The 17016-nt window shown below is 39.4% G+C and overlaps 1 protein-coding gene across 3 annotated transcripts in view; it reads left to right on the top strand.

Annotated features, from left to right (window-relative positions):
- Nucleotides 1-15948, top strand: part of NELL1 (neural EGFL like 1) — a 275832-nt gene extending 259884 nt beyond the window's left edge. For all 3 annotated transcript variants that reach the window (XM_065635366.1, XM_065635365.1, XM_065635364.1), the window contains 4 exons: nucleotides 5321-5514; nucleotides 10656-10832; nucleotides 12565-12789; nucleotides 14024-15948. In XM_065635366.1, the coding sequence (XP_065491438.1) occupies nucleotides 5321-5514; nucleotides 10656-10832; nucleotides 12565-12789; nucleotides 14024-14074 (647 nt within the window). In that variant the 3' untranslated portion in view covers nucleotides 14075-15948. The remainder of the gene's footprint in view (nucleotides 1-5320; nucleotides 5515-10655; nucleotides 10833-12564; nucleotides 12790-14023) is intronic.
- The last annotated feature ends 1068 nt before the right edge of the window (nucleotides 15949-17016 follow it).

Raw genomic sequence — 17016 nt, 5'->3', positions numbered from 1 at the left:
TGCACATTTTGTAGCAAAGCCTAACACAGATCTTCCTCCAACCAAAACCCCACAGGATTCACCACAGTTTTTATCCTGAAGGGTTGCATAGCTAAACCTTGCTGCAGGGTTAGTGGGGAAGTAAAGGCTGGAAAAAGGTCAGAGTAGCAGCTTGGGAGAGAAAACTCCACGTGTGTCAGGCGCCCACAGCCAGGGGTTCAGCAGTGCTCCAGGGCGAAGGGTAAATTTGGTTTAAAATCAATTCCTGAAGCTTTCATATACTCCATAGTATGCCGCAGTGTTGTCTGTTACCTGGATTAGAAAGTCAGAGAAAATGAGGTTTGTTCTTTGTTGCTTTTGGCCCCCTTCTGTGACACACAAAGAGCTAGACTCATCCTTTGAAAATCTTCTTATATGCCTGAGAATTGCTTTTCTATCTATCCTTCGAGAAGTGGGACATACACAGAAAGGCTTGTGTGTGGAACAGAGTATCCAACACCAACTCTAGAACCTGCTGGTTTACAGCTTTCTTCTGCTCAGAGAATTTCTTAAAGCTCATAACATCAGAGTCAGTGTCTGTGGATTTTATCCTGCAAAATAGAAATTATCTTGCTTACTTTCTACTTAGTAAATTCTGATTCTTGTATTCTGAAAGAAGGTTGCATTACATGTCTTCAAAGTAATTGTGTTTAGTCATTTCTATTTTTCTAGAAAGCATTAGTAAATCCTGTATTCGGAAACTAATTTACTATGCGATGTTCTTTAATAGACCATTATGTCTCTGTAGAATAAAAGTACTATCATAAAATATTTTCGAACTAAAAATGAATCTGTTTAGTGTTTTGTTTTGTTTTTTTTTTTCAAAGATGAGTCCCAATCACTTTGATTTAGAAAGAAGGCAGATACATTAAGTAGCAAGTTGCCTGTGAAAAATGATATGTCAAAACAGTGTTTAGTTAACTTGTACATACATTGGTTTGGGAGCCCAGCATACATTTTTCACGTTAACATTATACTGTAATGGCTTAATGTACCATAACAGTTAAAATTAGCACATTAGTAGGATTCTTTCTTCTGCAACAGCTTGTCATGATATTATAGAGCAGCACACTGCATGACTTGCTTGCACACATTTATTAAGGTGCTATAGAAAAGTCATACCCTTAAAACCTGAACAGCCTTGAAAAGAAGAAATGAAGTAGCTGGGGACTGGTTTAAAATTTCAGTGAAACCAAGTTAATGAACTTGTGTTGCTATGTACAGTCACGCTTGTCTTCTACCCCATTCAAATACTGTGGCCATGGGACCTCTCATAATATCTGAGGCAAATTACTTCTCCTTACAGCCAAAAGGGATGGAAAAGGAAATTGCATCTCAGGGGATTATTCTGTTCCATTTTGATTCTGATTTCTTGTCTGCCCACACTACCAAGCTATATTTATATACTTTGAGAGTATATTGGGAAATGAGCACGTCTTGGGTGGTTGGTTTTCTTTCTTTTCCCATCCACAAAGTGTGACTAAGTTGCATTCTGGCTAAAATTCATATAATCAGGTGCTCGTTGCTGTACATTTGCTTAAAGCAGCACAGATTAGGAGTGTTTGAAGAGTGAAGATCAGTTTTACTGTAGTCCTGTGCAATATTTGAGGTGACATGGCTTGGAAACAGTCACTTTGCTGTCGGCTGTATGTTGTTGATAGAAAATAGCATAAGGTTAGCGTTACCAGCAAGGTTCTGATTATTGTTATTTCTACTGTATTCTCATTTTTCCTTGAAAAGGAACGGTGTGGAGGGGGGAAGTAAAGCTTTGCCACTTTTACTTGGATTAATTAGTAGTCTGCCACACATTATCTCAATAAAATTAATAAGATTGCAAAGTCCTATTTCAGGACTGAAGATGAGTTTTCACAGGCTGACAGGATACATGAACTAATCCCCCCCAAAATCAAGACAGAGATCTTGTTCTTGTGTCATGTGCGTGGAGAGACTATGGAGTCTCCTTGCTATTTCATATATGTACTTGTCCATTGTTCTTCAAAGCTGCTTGATTTATGAATGAATATTTCGTCTTCTTCCTACCTAGTGTTGTTATAGTGGGAAATTTGTGTGGAGTTTTGCCTTGGTCGTCGTTAAACATTCCAGTTTTGGGCCCCATCTTCTGAGAGCAGTTGTGGAAAAGTAAACGAAACCTGATGGGAGTGTGGGGGATTTGAGATGAGCAAGGATTTGAATAATATAAAAATAATCTACATGCAAGTGTCTTATAATAGAATTTTCATATTCATTAAAAGATTGTTTTGGACATGTTCAGAATTTTAGACTAATTTTAAGCTAATATTTCAACACCTAAGTAGACACTTTAATTCCAGTTCTTAAGAGAAATTTCACACTAAATATGAATATTTTCTTCAGTGTTTTGCATAGCTATCTACGTGCTGATCTCGTATCAATATGAGCAGGTTCATTTGATCTCCATTAAATTGAAATACTTTCTTAAGCTAACTGGGGACTGACAATAAGGGAGTTTTTGTCTGGGGATTTTTTTCTTCCCCCTCCCCATCTGGTTTGAGGCTGGAAGAGTGAAAAGGACAAAAACTTGTTAGGTTTATAACTTCTTTTCCTCAAGTGACTGGGAACGTTGGCTGTTTGTTCTGACTTGTAGAAATGCAATCAGCGACAAGAAAAAACTGCCAAAGGGATGTTCTCGGAAAATTAGCGCTATTAAAAGTTCAGCTGGCAGTAAGTGCAGTATCCAAGCCTTTTGTATTTGATTAATGACCAAAACTTTAAAATAATACATGCCATAAAATAATAAGAAACCATCATTTGCATAAAGAACGCCAAAAAAATGAGCAAACTGAGTAGCAATTAGGAATTTATGTTCACGCTATGTTACTCAGCTCTGCTTGATTGGTTTCTTTGTCAAGAATGTCCTATTTACCAGTTTGGGCTGCTCTTAATGGGAGCATCCTTTTTATGTGTGCTAAATGGAGAACAGCAGTAGCAGTTCGTAAATAGGGTGTTCTTCCCTTTTGGATATGGATAACAGATTAAGTTGGCTTTGTGCAGTGTGAACAGGTCTGTGCTACTGAGAATATGAATAATGTTAGTTTCTAGTAATTGCTAACATCTGGCTTTCCATAAATCTGTTAAATTACATGGAAACAGAATTAGATTTCTGTGTCATAAGTAAAGCAATTACATGGAACTCTGTAGGCAATATGGCTTTATATTCATCTGTGAAATCCTTTTAGTTTTGAACTGTGAGAGCAACCCTTCTAATCTGCACCATGATCCTGCTACCTCCTATATATATATGCATATATATATATATGTTATTCAAGGAGCCCTTAATATGATGGGGAAGAGAATATTGATAAATACAAGTCATAGTCTGTTGAAAGGAAAATGGGATATGTTAAAGAATATTTGAAGTAGCTGTTTGGGTATAATTCATTTCATACCAGCCCCTTCATAGTTCTCTTCACGTTGCTCTTAATGGCTTTTACCTCCTGTGATACTCTGGCACTTGTTAAACAATACACTACAAGTTTTACTTTCTCTTAGTTCAGCACCTTTTACACCACTGATAGTGGATCTTTCAAGTACTCAGTACTGTTAAGCTACGCATTAGAGCAATAATGTTATTTCTTGGCAATTGTCAGGGCAGCAAAATAGACCATTTTTAGGGAAGTCTGAGCGATGAGCAGTTGAATCGTGCTCTCAGGCCCCTGGGAACGTGTCTGAGAAAGGACTGGCCCACAGCTCAGCCTGGGATGAAGCTTCTGTAGTGGAATTGCCTCCAGCTCCCCTTCGGGTCTACAGGCACAAAGAGGAGCAGCCGCTGCTCCTCTGGCTCCGTTGTGCCAACCGAGTTCGCATTTGATCAAATCCAAGGGCGCTACCACATTTCCCCTTGTTGCTGGACTATTTATCAATAGAAATTAGGAATTTTACTAACCAGGTCAGAGGGAATTTAGAGATTTGAGTGTTACAGAGTTTCCTTCCGCAGATTGAGAGAATTTTTAACATCTTTTAAAGGTCTGGTTTTCTGAGGAGATGACTTGTTGAACTCATGGCAGTTGTCCAAAAAGTAGGGCAACTAGCTATCACATCCACCTAAACCAGACTTTTAAGTAATTTCTTTTGTAAATTCTATTGAATTTTTAAATGTGGTGTTTCAGAAAGGAATTAAGAGTACTCTTGAGTAATATTGAAGAATTATAGACTTCACACTAGCAATTAATTTTAAATGGTAAGTGTGAGGATTCTTCCTTGTAGTTTCTGAATTAATATAATAGTGTTCTGGAATTTTTGTGATAGAAATCGTTGCATACTTCTAAAGGATTTTGTTCTCCAGTCTTCCTCCCAGCGTTGCTTTGGTTTCATTGTTCATGTTGGAACAAGACAGACCTACCAATTTACTGGTATTTTCTCTGGACAATCTGTCAATATATTGTTTAAGAACAGCCCAAAGTTATTTTCTGAAAGAAACACCTGTTTTTTATAACATGCTTGAAAAAACACTCGTGGCTTTCACTGCAAGAAACCCTAGATAAATTCATATTGCATAATTATATTTTATCCTCCAAAAGCAATTTTAATGGGATACTGTATTTCCCTTTTCTCTAGTGTATAATGATTTTCTTTTGTTAGTTATTTCTTTGTGTCATTGCTAAATCACACTTTTTCCCCATAACTTCGTTCTAAGATTTTTTTTTCCTGTATAATGTGCCTCTGCTTGCTTGCTTGCTTGCTTTTTTTTTTTTTCATTCACTTGTACCTTCCAGCAATGGGAAAATTATACAATTGACCACTTTTATTATGGGAAATGTTGATTATGCTAGGAACTTATGAAGTATAGTGCCCTTCTATTTTGGGGTAAAATCCAGCACAGAGAGCGGTTTAGCTGACAGAAAGTCACTCTGCTTGTTTACTAGCTTCCAGTCACTGCAAAAGCATTTACCCCTGTCTGAAGGTTCAAGTTCATCATTGGTATGTGGTTCCACTAGTTATGTCAGACACAGCATTTACAATTTAGCCTGCTGGAGATAGTTTAAGAATTCTTGATGGAATCAAAACAAACACTGAAGAATAACCTTAAAAAAATATATATATGTGTGTGTGTATATTTATATACATGTGTGCGTGTATATATATGTGTATATATATATAAAAAAATTAGTGTTTAATGTCTGGCAAGTAAATATGGAAAATATCAGAAAGAAGGCACCCTTTTCTACCAGCAAGGCAGATGGGCGGCAATTTAATACAGAAATAAAATTTGCCCTGTGAGAAAAAAAAGAGATGTGCAAAGCATTATAAATCTGCTGTTTTGCAGATATCGATGAGTGTGCCTTAAAGACCCACACCTGTTGGAACGATTCTGCCTGCGTGAACCTGGCAGGAGGGTTCGATTGCCTCTGTCCGTCCGGACCATCTTGCACTGGAGACTGTCCCCACGAAGGCGGCTTCAAGCGGAACGGGCAGGTGTGGACCCTGAGGGAGGACAGATGCTCCGTTTGCTCTTGCAAGGTGAGGTCCAGCTGGTCTGGGTTTCAGGAGTCTTTTAATGCCCTGGGCTCGTGTCCGAAACTCAATATTGCCACGGTGTTGGCAGAAATACCAGCCCAAGCCCAGGGCGCTGAGGCAAAAGGTAAGTTCTGCTGTGGGCACTGAAGCTGTGATGGGGAAATCTTCTGGGAACGTTGAAAACTGTTTTCAATTTCTGTTTGACGCGAGTACCCGTCTCTCAGGACAAGTACTGTAGTCAACCATCTTCCTTTTGGTGGTGTTTCCATTGACTTGGAATACATGTGAATTAACCGGGTGAGAAGGAAGGCCTGAGGGTGAGTCAAAGTTTAGAGGACCTGGCAGCAGGCACTTAATTCCTCAAGTGAAGAAGGGTGACGAGCAGCTTAATCCTCCTCATCCCAGCTCGGCTGTGGTGGCAGCTCTCCCAGGTGAGCAATGCAACTCTCTCCGCACCTTGGAGAAGCCACGTGTAGTATAAGTAGATATACTTTATAGTTAACTCTTAAATCAGGGGTTTGTTGTTTGTTTGCGTGGGTTGTTTCCCTCCCTGTCCCGCTTGGAAATTAGTAGTTATTTTCTGAGTGTTGAAACTAATCTAAAAGAACATTTAACTCTCCTTTCTTCATTTTCACTAATTAGAAAAGGAGTGCTGTCGTTGAAATAGAAGAATTTTAGGAATGCACCAATCTGAGAAATGGTTGATGTTTTATGGCCGCTTTGACCTGAGGCATTCATAGCACCGGTGAGGCTGTCCTTAGACACAGCTGAGCACTGTTGGCCCTTGTGTTAAGTCCAAGTAAAATGAGATTTTGACCACTGTGAAAAGCCGAACATACAGCATGAGAAGTGGCCTTTCAGTCCCCAAGTCTTAATGCTGCTGAGCCAGAGAAGCAGTAAAGGGTTTGGGAGGCACAAGGGGGAAGAGGTGTTTTGAAGTTGCAAGAAGCTGAAAGCCTCATAATTTCTGTATTGCAATAATATAGCAGAAAGGAAAATGAAGATTTTGAGAGTGAATAGAACCTGCAAAGTACACTGCTGTTTGGGGCTCAAAAGGGAATAAGTTCTTGTTACTTGCTATATTTTTTACTTCAAGTAGCCTCAAGCTCCCTAAAACTCCTCCCTTCAGAAGCCGAAGCGTGCAACTCCACTGAATATATATCAAGCTTTTATTGTAATCTTGGGGAACTGGCTGGCTTATGAAAGGATTTCCAGTCAATAGAATAAACAGTTTAATATACGTGAAGAATATATGGTCTACCTTTGCAGAATTACGACTATTAGTAGTCCCATTTGAGATTGCTTGTGATTTGCTTTATTTGCCGTTTCTCATTGCACTTATTTCTTATGTTGGATGTTCTTATTAATATATGAAAATATACAAAATGATTAACTAGTACTTAGATATTTTAAACCAGGCCTGACACTGTTTGTTGCTATGACTCTTCTTTTATATCTACGTCACTTTCCAGTTTTTTTCCCCTGTGAATTAGCAACACATTTAATTTCTCTCCAGTCACTGCCTTGTTTCAAAAGCCAAATTCTTGTCAGGGAAAACAGGGAGACCTCCTTCTCTATTATATCCCAGGCAGGATGTAAAGTCTTCACTCGGTGTTTGTTGAAATATGTTATTGAAGCCTATTTTATAAATTGCGATAACCTTTGTACACCAGGCTGCTGCTCAAACCCGGGGCAGGACTCTCCCTTTGCTGCAGCCGCACGGGGAGCCGGCCCCGCGCGACCTTTCTGCGGCCGCCTCGCATTTTAGTGAGGAAAAGGGCAGAGTGTAACCAAATCATTCTGTATACTCCTTACTCAAGCTTTGAAATGATCCTACTCAAAAATCACCATTTCAGATTTGAAATGATGTGTTTTCTTTTGGCTTTTCTTTTGTTGTGGTTATTTTAGGAAAGGCCCGGTGGATGTATTATGTGCAGTGGCTGAAACACATAGGCCCCGTCTTGAATATGTTTTAACTTAAAATGTGGTGTAAGGGAAATGAAATACCTTAACTTTTGAAACTTGTTCTTTGTGGAGTATGATACTATGGAGTATGAGAAATTATACTACTCATTTACATAATGAAACAAAGTGTCATTATGGAAGCACAGGGGATTATTTCAGTGTTTCATCAGACTCAGTCTCTTCAAACCATCCTCGTTCATCTGAGTAAATGTAAAGTTTCTGAAAACAAGTTCTCACAACTATAAATTAATACAGTACCTTAAATATACTTGATGTATCTTCTACAGGAATCTTCCTGAACCACTGTGGATTTAATACACAAGACTGGTAAAAATTTGATGGGGAGCTGGAAGCTGTTTCTCTCTCCCATGCAAAAACTAAGCCTGGCTGTACAGTCTGGCGATATCTGGGCTTTTGAGTCTGTCCTCTAATTTTAAAGACACTGCTCCAGTCCCTGTATGAAAAAAGCCCGGGGATAAGCACAGCCCAGGCAATGGGGGGATGTGCCGAGGTGAAGCGTGTTCCTGACGGTGAGAACGGTTGGGTGGTTTGGTTTCTGCAGGGTGTGATTTCTGTCCAAATTGGCCTTGGGGCTTGTGGAAACTTGACTCACCATTTACAGCAATTCCATGTGCGTCAGTTTTTTCTTTGGTAAGAAGAATTTTGTGTTCTTACCGCTGATTTATAGGAAGCATGTAGAACTGATTCAGTGAGGAAGGGGGGGATGGAGAGGTACTACTAAGGTGCTGTACGTGATTACCCACTGAAAGGAAATAAGTTGCTTTCTGTATATTTCCCAGTTTTCTCTATATTTCTCAATTCTACTACAGAACTGCAAAGATGCAAGTGAGATGTAGCTTAAGAGGCTTTGTGTCACTGCAGTGTAGGGATAAAAATGTCTTTTGAAAGGCATGGAACTAATGAGGTTGTAGATAAAACACAGTTGCTAAAGAGTAGAGTATCAGTGTATTATGGTTACCAAAATGTCTCGGGCAAAATCATCAGGCTTTGTCAATGTTCTGAAATACAGAGGGTAAAGGCAACGTAAAAGGTTAGCTGCTCCCCAGAGGCAAGAGCACGGGAGCTCAGAGAAGCACAGAACTACCAGCATTGTCACCAGCTGAAGGGAGAATTTGAAGACTAATCTTGAAAGCTTGGAAGCTGAACTGGAACGAGGCAGACAGGTTATTGATAGCTATTATTAATCAGACCTCCATTATGGGAAGGAGAGAGGCTGGCATTGTCGAGGGTGTCGAGTTGCCCGGCCACCCTGGCACAACCCAGGTGCCTGGAGCTGCTCAGCCTGGCAGAGCTTTTGTGCCGAGCTGCCGCTGATGTCTGTCCGCAGCACAGGGTGGACGATGGTTGTGGGAAACACCCGCCAGAATGGAGATTTAGTCATAATTCACCGTCAGGCTAGCAATGAAGGAGGAGTTTTTTACAATGAGGGTGCTGGATGCTCCATCCCTGGAGACATCCCAGGCCAGGCTGGATGGGGCTCTGAGCAACCTGAGCTGGTGAAGATGTCCCTGCTCGTGGCAAGGGTGCCACTGGGTGAGTTTGAAGGTCCCTTCCAACCCAATCTTCCTTATCTTAGGATTTACTCAAACTGCTGAGTAAAGAAATAAAGCTTGTCTATTCCTTCTCCCACAGCTGGAGTAGAAAACTAGCCATGAGCAGAGAATCCTTAGTTATCTTAATGTGATACAAAACTGAACAAATACTGCAGGGCAGTCTAGTCTTATGCCCTGTGGTTGGCAAAAGCAGTTCAGATCTATGTTAACCTAGCATGTGTTCTACGTTTCTGTAATTCTGTGTTCTCTTCAGCTTTCCTCGTTAAGCATAAGAAATCATTTTAGTTATTCTTACAACAGAAAGTGATATTCTCATAAATTCAAAACTATGATGAAATGCATCAGTGACACTGACTGACGTGGGTATTGCGATTCCCTGATGCTGATTTTGTACGTGTTGCCTTGTTGCCAAGCCAGGCTCTGCTTAAAAACAGCCAAACACTGATTCCTGCATCAAAATGCAAACAAAACAACCTGCTGTGCTACATGCTGTGGTGATGGCTATTTTGTCTGCCTGCAGAAAAGACATCCTGGGCTGCTGTCACTCTTTAGTAATCACTTTTTAAAAGGATCAAGAGGAAATAAATTCCTGTGCTTTGATAAGTTGTCCATTATTTGGCAGCAATGAAAAAAACTTTTCCTCCTTACATCAGGTACAAGTTTATAGACTCAGAACAAAGTTAGGATAAGAATGTGGAAAAACTGCAGTGAAATGAGTGGAGTTGGTTTAGGAATTGTACAGTTGTGATCCAAAGCAGAATATGGCTTCATTCCTGTCACAGCTCTACCTTCAAACTGGCTGCAGGAGATGCTTTGCTTGAATAAGGACTAGTCCAATAACACACTGAATGCAACAGAAATGAATGTCAAAATTTTTCAATAATCTCCTCATTGTTAACTGTAATTTCAGTTCTCTCTGGCATATCAGTATGTTGGCTCACCTACAGTAAGAGATGTAATTTCAAACATGATCATCTGTCCAATTTTCATAACTGGAATTAGAATCAATTTGTTTTGCTGTGATGCAAAGAGAATATATTATTTTCCCTTCACGTGCAGAAGCAATTCTTTGTTTATCTCAAACAGTTCTGTTTAATGGTCTTTAACAAAATGAGCCATCCAATATTGTAAGCAAATATTTAGCAAAATCATATTTTGGAGAACCTGTGGAATACAGGCCCTCTTTAATACATGAAGTGAATTATAACGGATGATAGTAAGTCCATTTAGCTTTAAGCTGCTGTACTGTAGGTCCAGATGTGGAACAGAACCAGTGGTGAATTGAGGGTGAAGAATGATCAGTGCTACTGTGATTTTGCTATATTGTGGTCATATGAAGTTAAAGAGACTACCTTCATAACTTTAATTTATTTATTCGAGTTATTTTCTTCACAGTGATACAGTCAGTTAAAATAGTGCTAAATAAATACTACATGTATCAGAGTGGCAACTGCTTGAAGAGTTTGTTGATGTAGCCGGTAAGATGTGAAAGATGTACCTTTTGATAGTTATACATACACATATATATATACACATAACCTGTGACCTTATCCGGGCTGCTGTCTGGCAGTTCGTGGCTGACATCAGGGCAATGTGTCCTCGCAGGACGGGAGGATTTTCTGCCGGAGGACGGCCTGCGACTGCGAGAACCCCAGCGCCGACCTCTTCTGCTGCCCCGAGTGCGACACCCGTGTCACCAGCCAGTGCCTCGACCAGACTGGGCACAAGCTCTACCGCAGCGGGGACAACTGGACCTACAGCTGCCAGCAGTGCCGCTGCCTGGTATGGGGAAAGTGTTTCGGAAAGGAGCGAGAATAATAAGGATTATGGTTTTTAGCAAAGTGTACCTGGAAGCAGACTCTTGGCTCTCTCTTCACCTGCTTTTCAGACTGGGGATGATGATAAAGCACTCGCAGAGCACCAGAGAACTGAAAGCCACACCATCAGTTTTCCTCTTGCTGCTGAATAAGTAGGTCTAATGAGCAAAATGAAAAGCTTGACAAAAGCATAGAAGCCTTGACACTATATTAACTTTAGCATTAGTCTACTTCTGAGAACTTTTATAAGGTCGTCTGATCTTTAAGTGACCTAAAAAAATTTTTTTTACCTTCCAATAGATTTGGTTGGAGGAGTTTCAGCTTTTAATTACATCACCTGATGTACCTGTCTTACCCAAACAGACAATACAATTATTATTTTTTCATTCAGCAAATGCTGGAAAAATGGGGTGCCAGTGCCACGTGGTGAATTAGCAAAAATTAACCAAAAAAGAAGGGTGAAGAAAATGAAATTACTAGACAAACATGCAAAATAAAGAACATTTATTTTCTCGTTAGGCACTGTAGATTATTTCCCTAAAGCTTTAAGTTTTGCACAGATATACTAATTAGTGCAGCAATGAACTTCATTAAAATTATCAGTTTTCCATTTATAGCTGTCTGTGTAACATCGTCTTTATATATGATATTAATCAAGAGGTGTCTGAGCATCAGGAAACAAATTACATTCAAAGCTAAGTTACTGTGAAGAGATAATTATCCATAACATACAGAAGTAAGTATTGTATTTCGTATTCTCCTAAGATTTTTTTTTTAGTGTTTGCAAAAGAACAGCAAGAAACATTTGCAGCCAGCAGTATTAGGTGTGACATGTTTTACAAGGGATGCTGTGTTTGTGGCTAGCAGTTCTTTGCCTAATTTTATGATTTGGTTAACATACAATGCTAAAAACCAGTGATGCCCTGAATCAGTTCTGCATGTGAGGTTCTGTGCAGTGGGTGATGTTACCAGCACCCGAAGTGCTCACAGAGTAGCATTAATACAAGTTATCGGCGCCCTTCACAGGTTGAGTTTAGACACACAGAGCAATACTCTACAGAAGTGACCTGATGATCCTCTATTCTCCATGTTTCTGTCTACTAAACTGCTTTTTTTTTACAAAGCTAAATAATAAAATAAAACGACTCAATGGAACATAACTGGTATAGCTCTAACAATTCCTTTAGGAGTTGACAGTAAAATCAATTTTGGCTGTTGCTTGTTAGATCAATGTCCAGTGCTTCTCAAACATACCAACCTACGTCTATCTGCAGTGTTAATTTTCTATTTAAACTGTTGCTGCGATCCCGCAGAGATGTTTATGTGACCATGCGTAGAAAGAGTACATGAGTCTGCAAGGCAATGACTGCAAAAATTACAGTTTATGGTGAATATTGGAACCCAGGATTTAATGCTGCCTTTAAAAACCCCACAGAACTCAAGTTCCCCTGCTACGATGATGACCGTGTTGTTATTTAGCCAAGAAACAAGCAAATGATAGTTTGGGATAGTTTAGTTTAGGAAACTTTATCTCAGTACTCAAAAGTGCATTTATATGATCAACCGAACTGAGAGTTGATCCATTAAATTTATTTCATTTTTGGCAAGATAAAACTTTTCTGTTCAACAGGATGTGAAGTTTCATGGTAGTTAATAAATGGCAACAAATTCAATGAGCTTTGCTTCAATTTTTACAGGAAGGAGAGGTGGATTGTTGGCCTCTTCTGTGCCCGAAGCTGAACTGCGAGTACACAGCCATCTCAGACGGGGAGTGCTGTCCCCACTGCGTCGCCGACCCCTGTCTGGCTGACAACATCACCTACGACATCAGGAAAACCTGTCTAGATGGTTATGGAATCACAAGACTTAGCGGCGCTGTATGGACAATGGTGGGATCTCCTTGTACAACCTGCAAATGCAAGGTACGCTGGGCAAGGGAATGGTAATGGAAATGTGTGTTGCTGCATAAAATCAGGGTCACTTTCCACCCTCAGAAACTCACATTCAGATTTTGGGGAACTAAATGAGACCCAAGGGCAGGAGCCTACAGAAAACCCACAGCTTTTGTGTTTCGCAGGGTAGAAACAAAACCATTCTGTGCTTGTTGAAGATGTTGAGCACAAATATGTAATATCCTAGTGCGACTTTCAGACATTCTGCCGGAGAGCCCTTCAGGCATTCTCAGTATGAATCTAGGCTAATATTTTAACAATTGCCTAATGTCATGTGTTTTATAGAGCTGGTAAGCAGAGGCAAAAACACTAATAAAAGTTTCACCAGCGAGTACACAAGTAGAAGCTCGTTGCAGCTCAGAGATGAAGGCACTCCCACAACACAAGCGGGAAGGGAACGTCACGGTTTCTGTTCCCCGATCTCCTCGAGATGTGTTTGAAGCGATGGCTTTAACGCAGAAGTGCAGCCTGTCTGCTCCGTGCAGCGATGTCCCCACTGCGCTAATATCAGAATTATGAAGATGTTGTGTTGGATTTCATAAAATGTTCTTCTGATCACTGTGGGAAACCAAGCTGTTGCTCCAGGGCTTTAAATTATTGAAGGTAGCTTTTCTGCTGTTCTTCGGAGTTTTTCCTGTTGTTTTTGTTGGATTTAAAAAAAAAGGAAAAAAATTCTCATTTGGGGTTTTGGTGGTTGCTGTAGTTTTAAATACACAAGATAGTTTGACTGGTTGTAGCACAAACATATTTAACAATGGATTAAACTCCAAAGCCATGTATTTCCCACCCCTCATACATATCTGCCATGAATTCAGAATCTGAACTCTCTGCTTATTTCAGACGAACAGAAAGTTTCCCCCCATGGATCACATCAAAACTCACTCCATTAACTTTCTTGTATGGGAGAAAAAATAAAATAATCTCTGTTGCCATAGTTGTGCTGTATTTTATTGTGGGGAGCGCTGAGTCTTTCCCATCCAAGTTTCTAGTTCATGTGTGGTTCGGGCCAGTTCGGTGTTATTTGGCAAAGAGCCTCCTCAAAAAGCCACCAGAGTTGTGACTGATGAGGACACCTTGGCTTAAGCAGACTTTTGTATGCGGTAGATGTGTCAGAGATGTATCTACTTCTGCGTGCCACCGAGCCCTTTGCTCTTTGTGCCCTGTTGTGCGGAGGTGACTGACACCCGATTGTTTGTCCCTGCAGAACGGGAACGTCTGCTGCTCGGTGGATCTAGAGTGTCTCACCAACAACTGACGTAGTCAGACTGGACTGTGCCGAGGGAGGAAAACTGATGAAGCGAACACCTGAAATGAAGCCGTTATGCGTTGGCGTTTTATACAACAGACAATTACCAAAGTCTCCGCATGAGGAAGATGTTTGGGAGTTGCCTTTGGGACCTTTCACTATGCTCATCCTTGCTAGCCGTGTCCGGGTGACTTACAGTACAGCGCATAGAAGTCAATGGTTGTTTAAAGTTTCCAGTGTTGTAAATGACACACTTTTCCTGTCGAGACGTTTGCAAACATGTTTAACTTATCTCATGGGTAAACTAATGCTGTATTTTTGTTTTAATTTGTGTATTGACGACATGATAGAATTCAGCTCTTCTTACTTTGAATCTAGATTTTACAAATAAGACAGCCTGTTGTGGTTTTGTCCCATGATATCACATACTTAGTTCCAAGGTCCCTGTCAGATGTATTTATGAAAATATGTATGTATGTACAGTCAAATTACATAGTACTTATATTTCACAGCTGTCCGACATTCTAAAGCATTCAAAGGTATATTTGATTGGACAGACTGGAAGTAATCAAAATAAGTCTGTCTTAAAAATTTATGAAATTAAATGCCATGAACTTAGCGAAATGGCAAAAAAAGCACTTTCTTCTCCAAACATGTGGAGCAGCAGGAAGACTCCTATAGTGAGAAATGGAACTAAAAACACATTCCGCTGCAAATTCAACACATAGTCAGGAAAGAATCACCGGTCATTGTCAGCATTCTGTTTTGCAAGAGAAACTGCAAGTGTTGGAAAAGGGTTTATAATCCCTCTGGATTGTGCAGTAATAAAACAGCGAGAGGCCCTCGAGGTGGTATAATTTAAATTGTCGAGGTTAGAATTTGCTTTCAGTTGTTACATCATTGATAAGTTCAGAAATTTTGCTTTTTTTTTTTGTATTTACAGTATAATAGCGATATCTGCCAGTCTCAGTTACTGCAGAAGCACCAGCGACACGCGGGACACGAGACCTTAACAGTTGGTAACTTGTATTACCCAATTAACAACTCAGAAACAGATTTTTCTCCTTTCAGATTTTACGACATTAAAAAAATCTTTAGTTTTAAATTTCCCACGCGCACAGTGTTGTTTAGTACCTAAGTTTAGACATAAATACAAATCAAAACTCTTAGCTCTAAATCGAGGTTAGGGTTTAGATTCTCTTCAGCTAATGTCTATTTTTCATGCGGCTAGAAGGTTTGTGGCATTAGAACAAGAACATATTTCTACAACGGTGGCATCTACAGCTTAAATGTCAACTTTTAACGCGCTGTTGTGTTTTGTTCTGCTCATTCGTGTAGTTTTTTTGCTTTTTGTTAATTTAATTAAACACACATATGAAAAGAGTGCAGAAATAAGTATAGTGGCTGCAGTTTGGAAAGTCTACATTTGTGAGTTTTTCATAGTTTCATGCAGAAAATGTGAAACTGATTAATAAGAATGAAGTGTGACTATACAGTGAAAAAATTAGTCGTCTTTTAAATGAAGTACTATTATGTTTCTTATAAAGGGACAGTGGCAAAACGATATAAAAATTCCTTGTAATCATTCAGATAACTTTATTCCCATTTTTTAAACAGGATTTGTTTTATCGAACAGGTTTGTGTGGTAAAGCTAAATTTATTTTCTTAAAATGCCCCATCATTTTCAGCTACTAATGTATTGACTATATTTGCATTGCCCTAATGATTGTACAATAAGGGAAACAGTTGTGTTTTATATGATACTCAAAGGATGTTTGTAAATCATAATGTCAGCTCATTTTGTATATCATTGTAAAACCCAATGGTAATTCAGTTGGATGAGATATCCAGTGGGCTGAGATATAAAGGGGAATGATTTAAAACTTGTGGGCATCTAAATAAACTCCTATGTACAGATTGCTTTCCCTTAGTTTTATTAGAAGAGTTTTAAAACACTAATCACTGTCCTTTCCAGACTTGAACTCCTGATGTTGCTAAAAGGAGAAAGAGTGTTTGCTCAGAGGTGTAGCATCAGAGTTGTAAGAAACACTTCATTTATACTTGGACAAAAATAATATATTCCAGTCTGTCATGCACACCAATTTCCGAAGCTCTGTGAATGGGTTAAATGCAGGGCAGGGTCCGAAAATCATTATTTTCTGATTTACCTTTCCCAGGATGCTTTTTGGAAGTCCCAGACCTTGTCAGGATCATATTCAACAGGAACACAGAAGTTCACATTTTTCCACTGCACAGACCAATTATTTTCCAGAACTCAAATGCAGATTAATTAATTTTATACCGCATTATGTGTCATTATCTCCAGAGTGATACGGCTTGAATTGTTTATTCGAAGTCAAAATTTTGACGCAGACCTGTTTATTTATGTTGCGTTTTAAGCAGGTACCCTGACTGTGATGAACTTTTCCTTACGAAGCAATTTGATCTCTGGTCATATCACATTTACCTTCAAAGTACTTGGAAGCCGCAGCCCCAGCTCAAAGAGCGCACCGAGGAGGAAAATTTAACTCACCGTGTTCCTCAATGACCAAGGTAAGAACTTTCAAAACTTCTTTCTTGATGAAATTCCCTATTTCCTATAAAACTACAGTTGAAAATGCTGAAAAAAAAAAAGATTTTAACCAAGTTTATTATAATAATTTCTGAAAATTTTTCTCTTTTTCGTGCAATGGATCTTCTCTCTGATTAGAAGATAAGAACAATAGTATTAACGTGAGGAGGACTACCAGTGTAACTTCTATGAAAGGAAACTTTCTGCTACTTAAGGGACTTGGTCAAAACTGTTGCTATAGGCAGTTGGAATTTTGCAGCTGTTTCTACTTATTTGTTCTCTAAAGGAATATTTTCCCTGTGTGGAACGCTTCTGATGACAAAAAATAAATGAGTGAGAAACGGAAAATGAAAATTCCAGCTCTGATAAAATGTCTTTG

The sequence above is a fragment of the Caloenas nicobarica genome, chromosome 5 (genome assembly GCF_036013445.1).
Source record: "Caloenas nicobarica isolate bCalNic1 chromosome 5, bCalNic1.hap1, whole genome shotgun sequence".
Classification (NCBI taxonomy): domain Eukaryota; kingdom Metazoa; phylum Chordata; class Aves; order Columbiformes; family Columbidae; genus Caloenas; species Caloenas nicobarica.
Note: the sequence above shows the minus strand (reverse complement) of the source record. Positions and strands in the feature narration are given on the sequence as shown.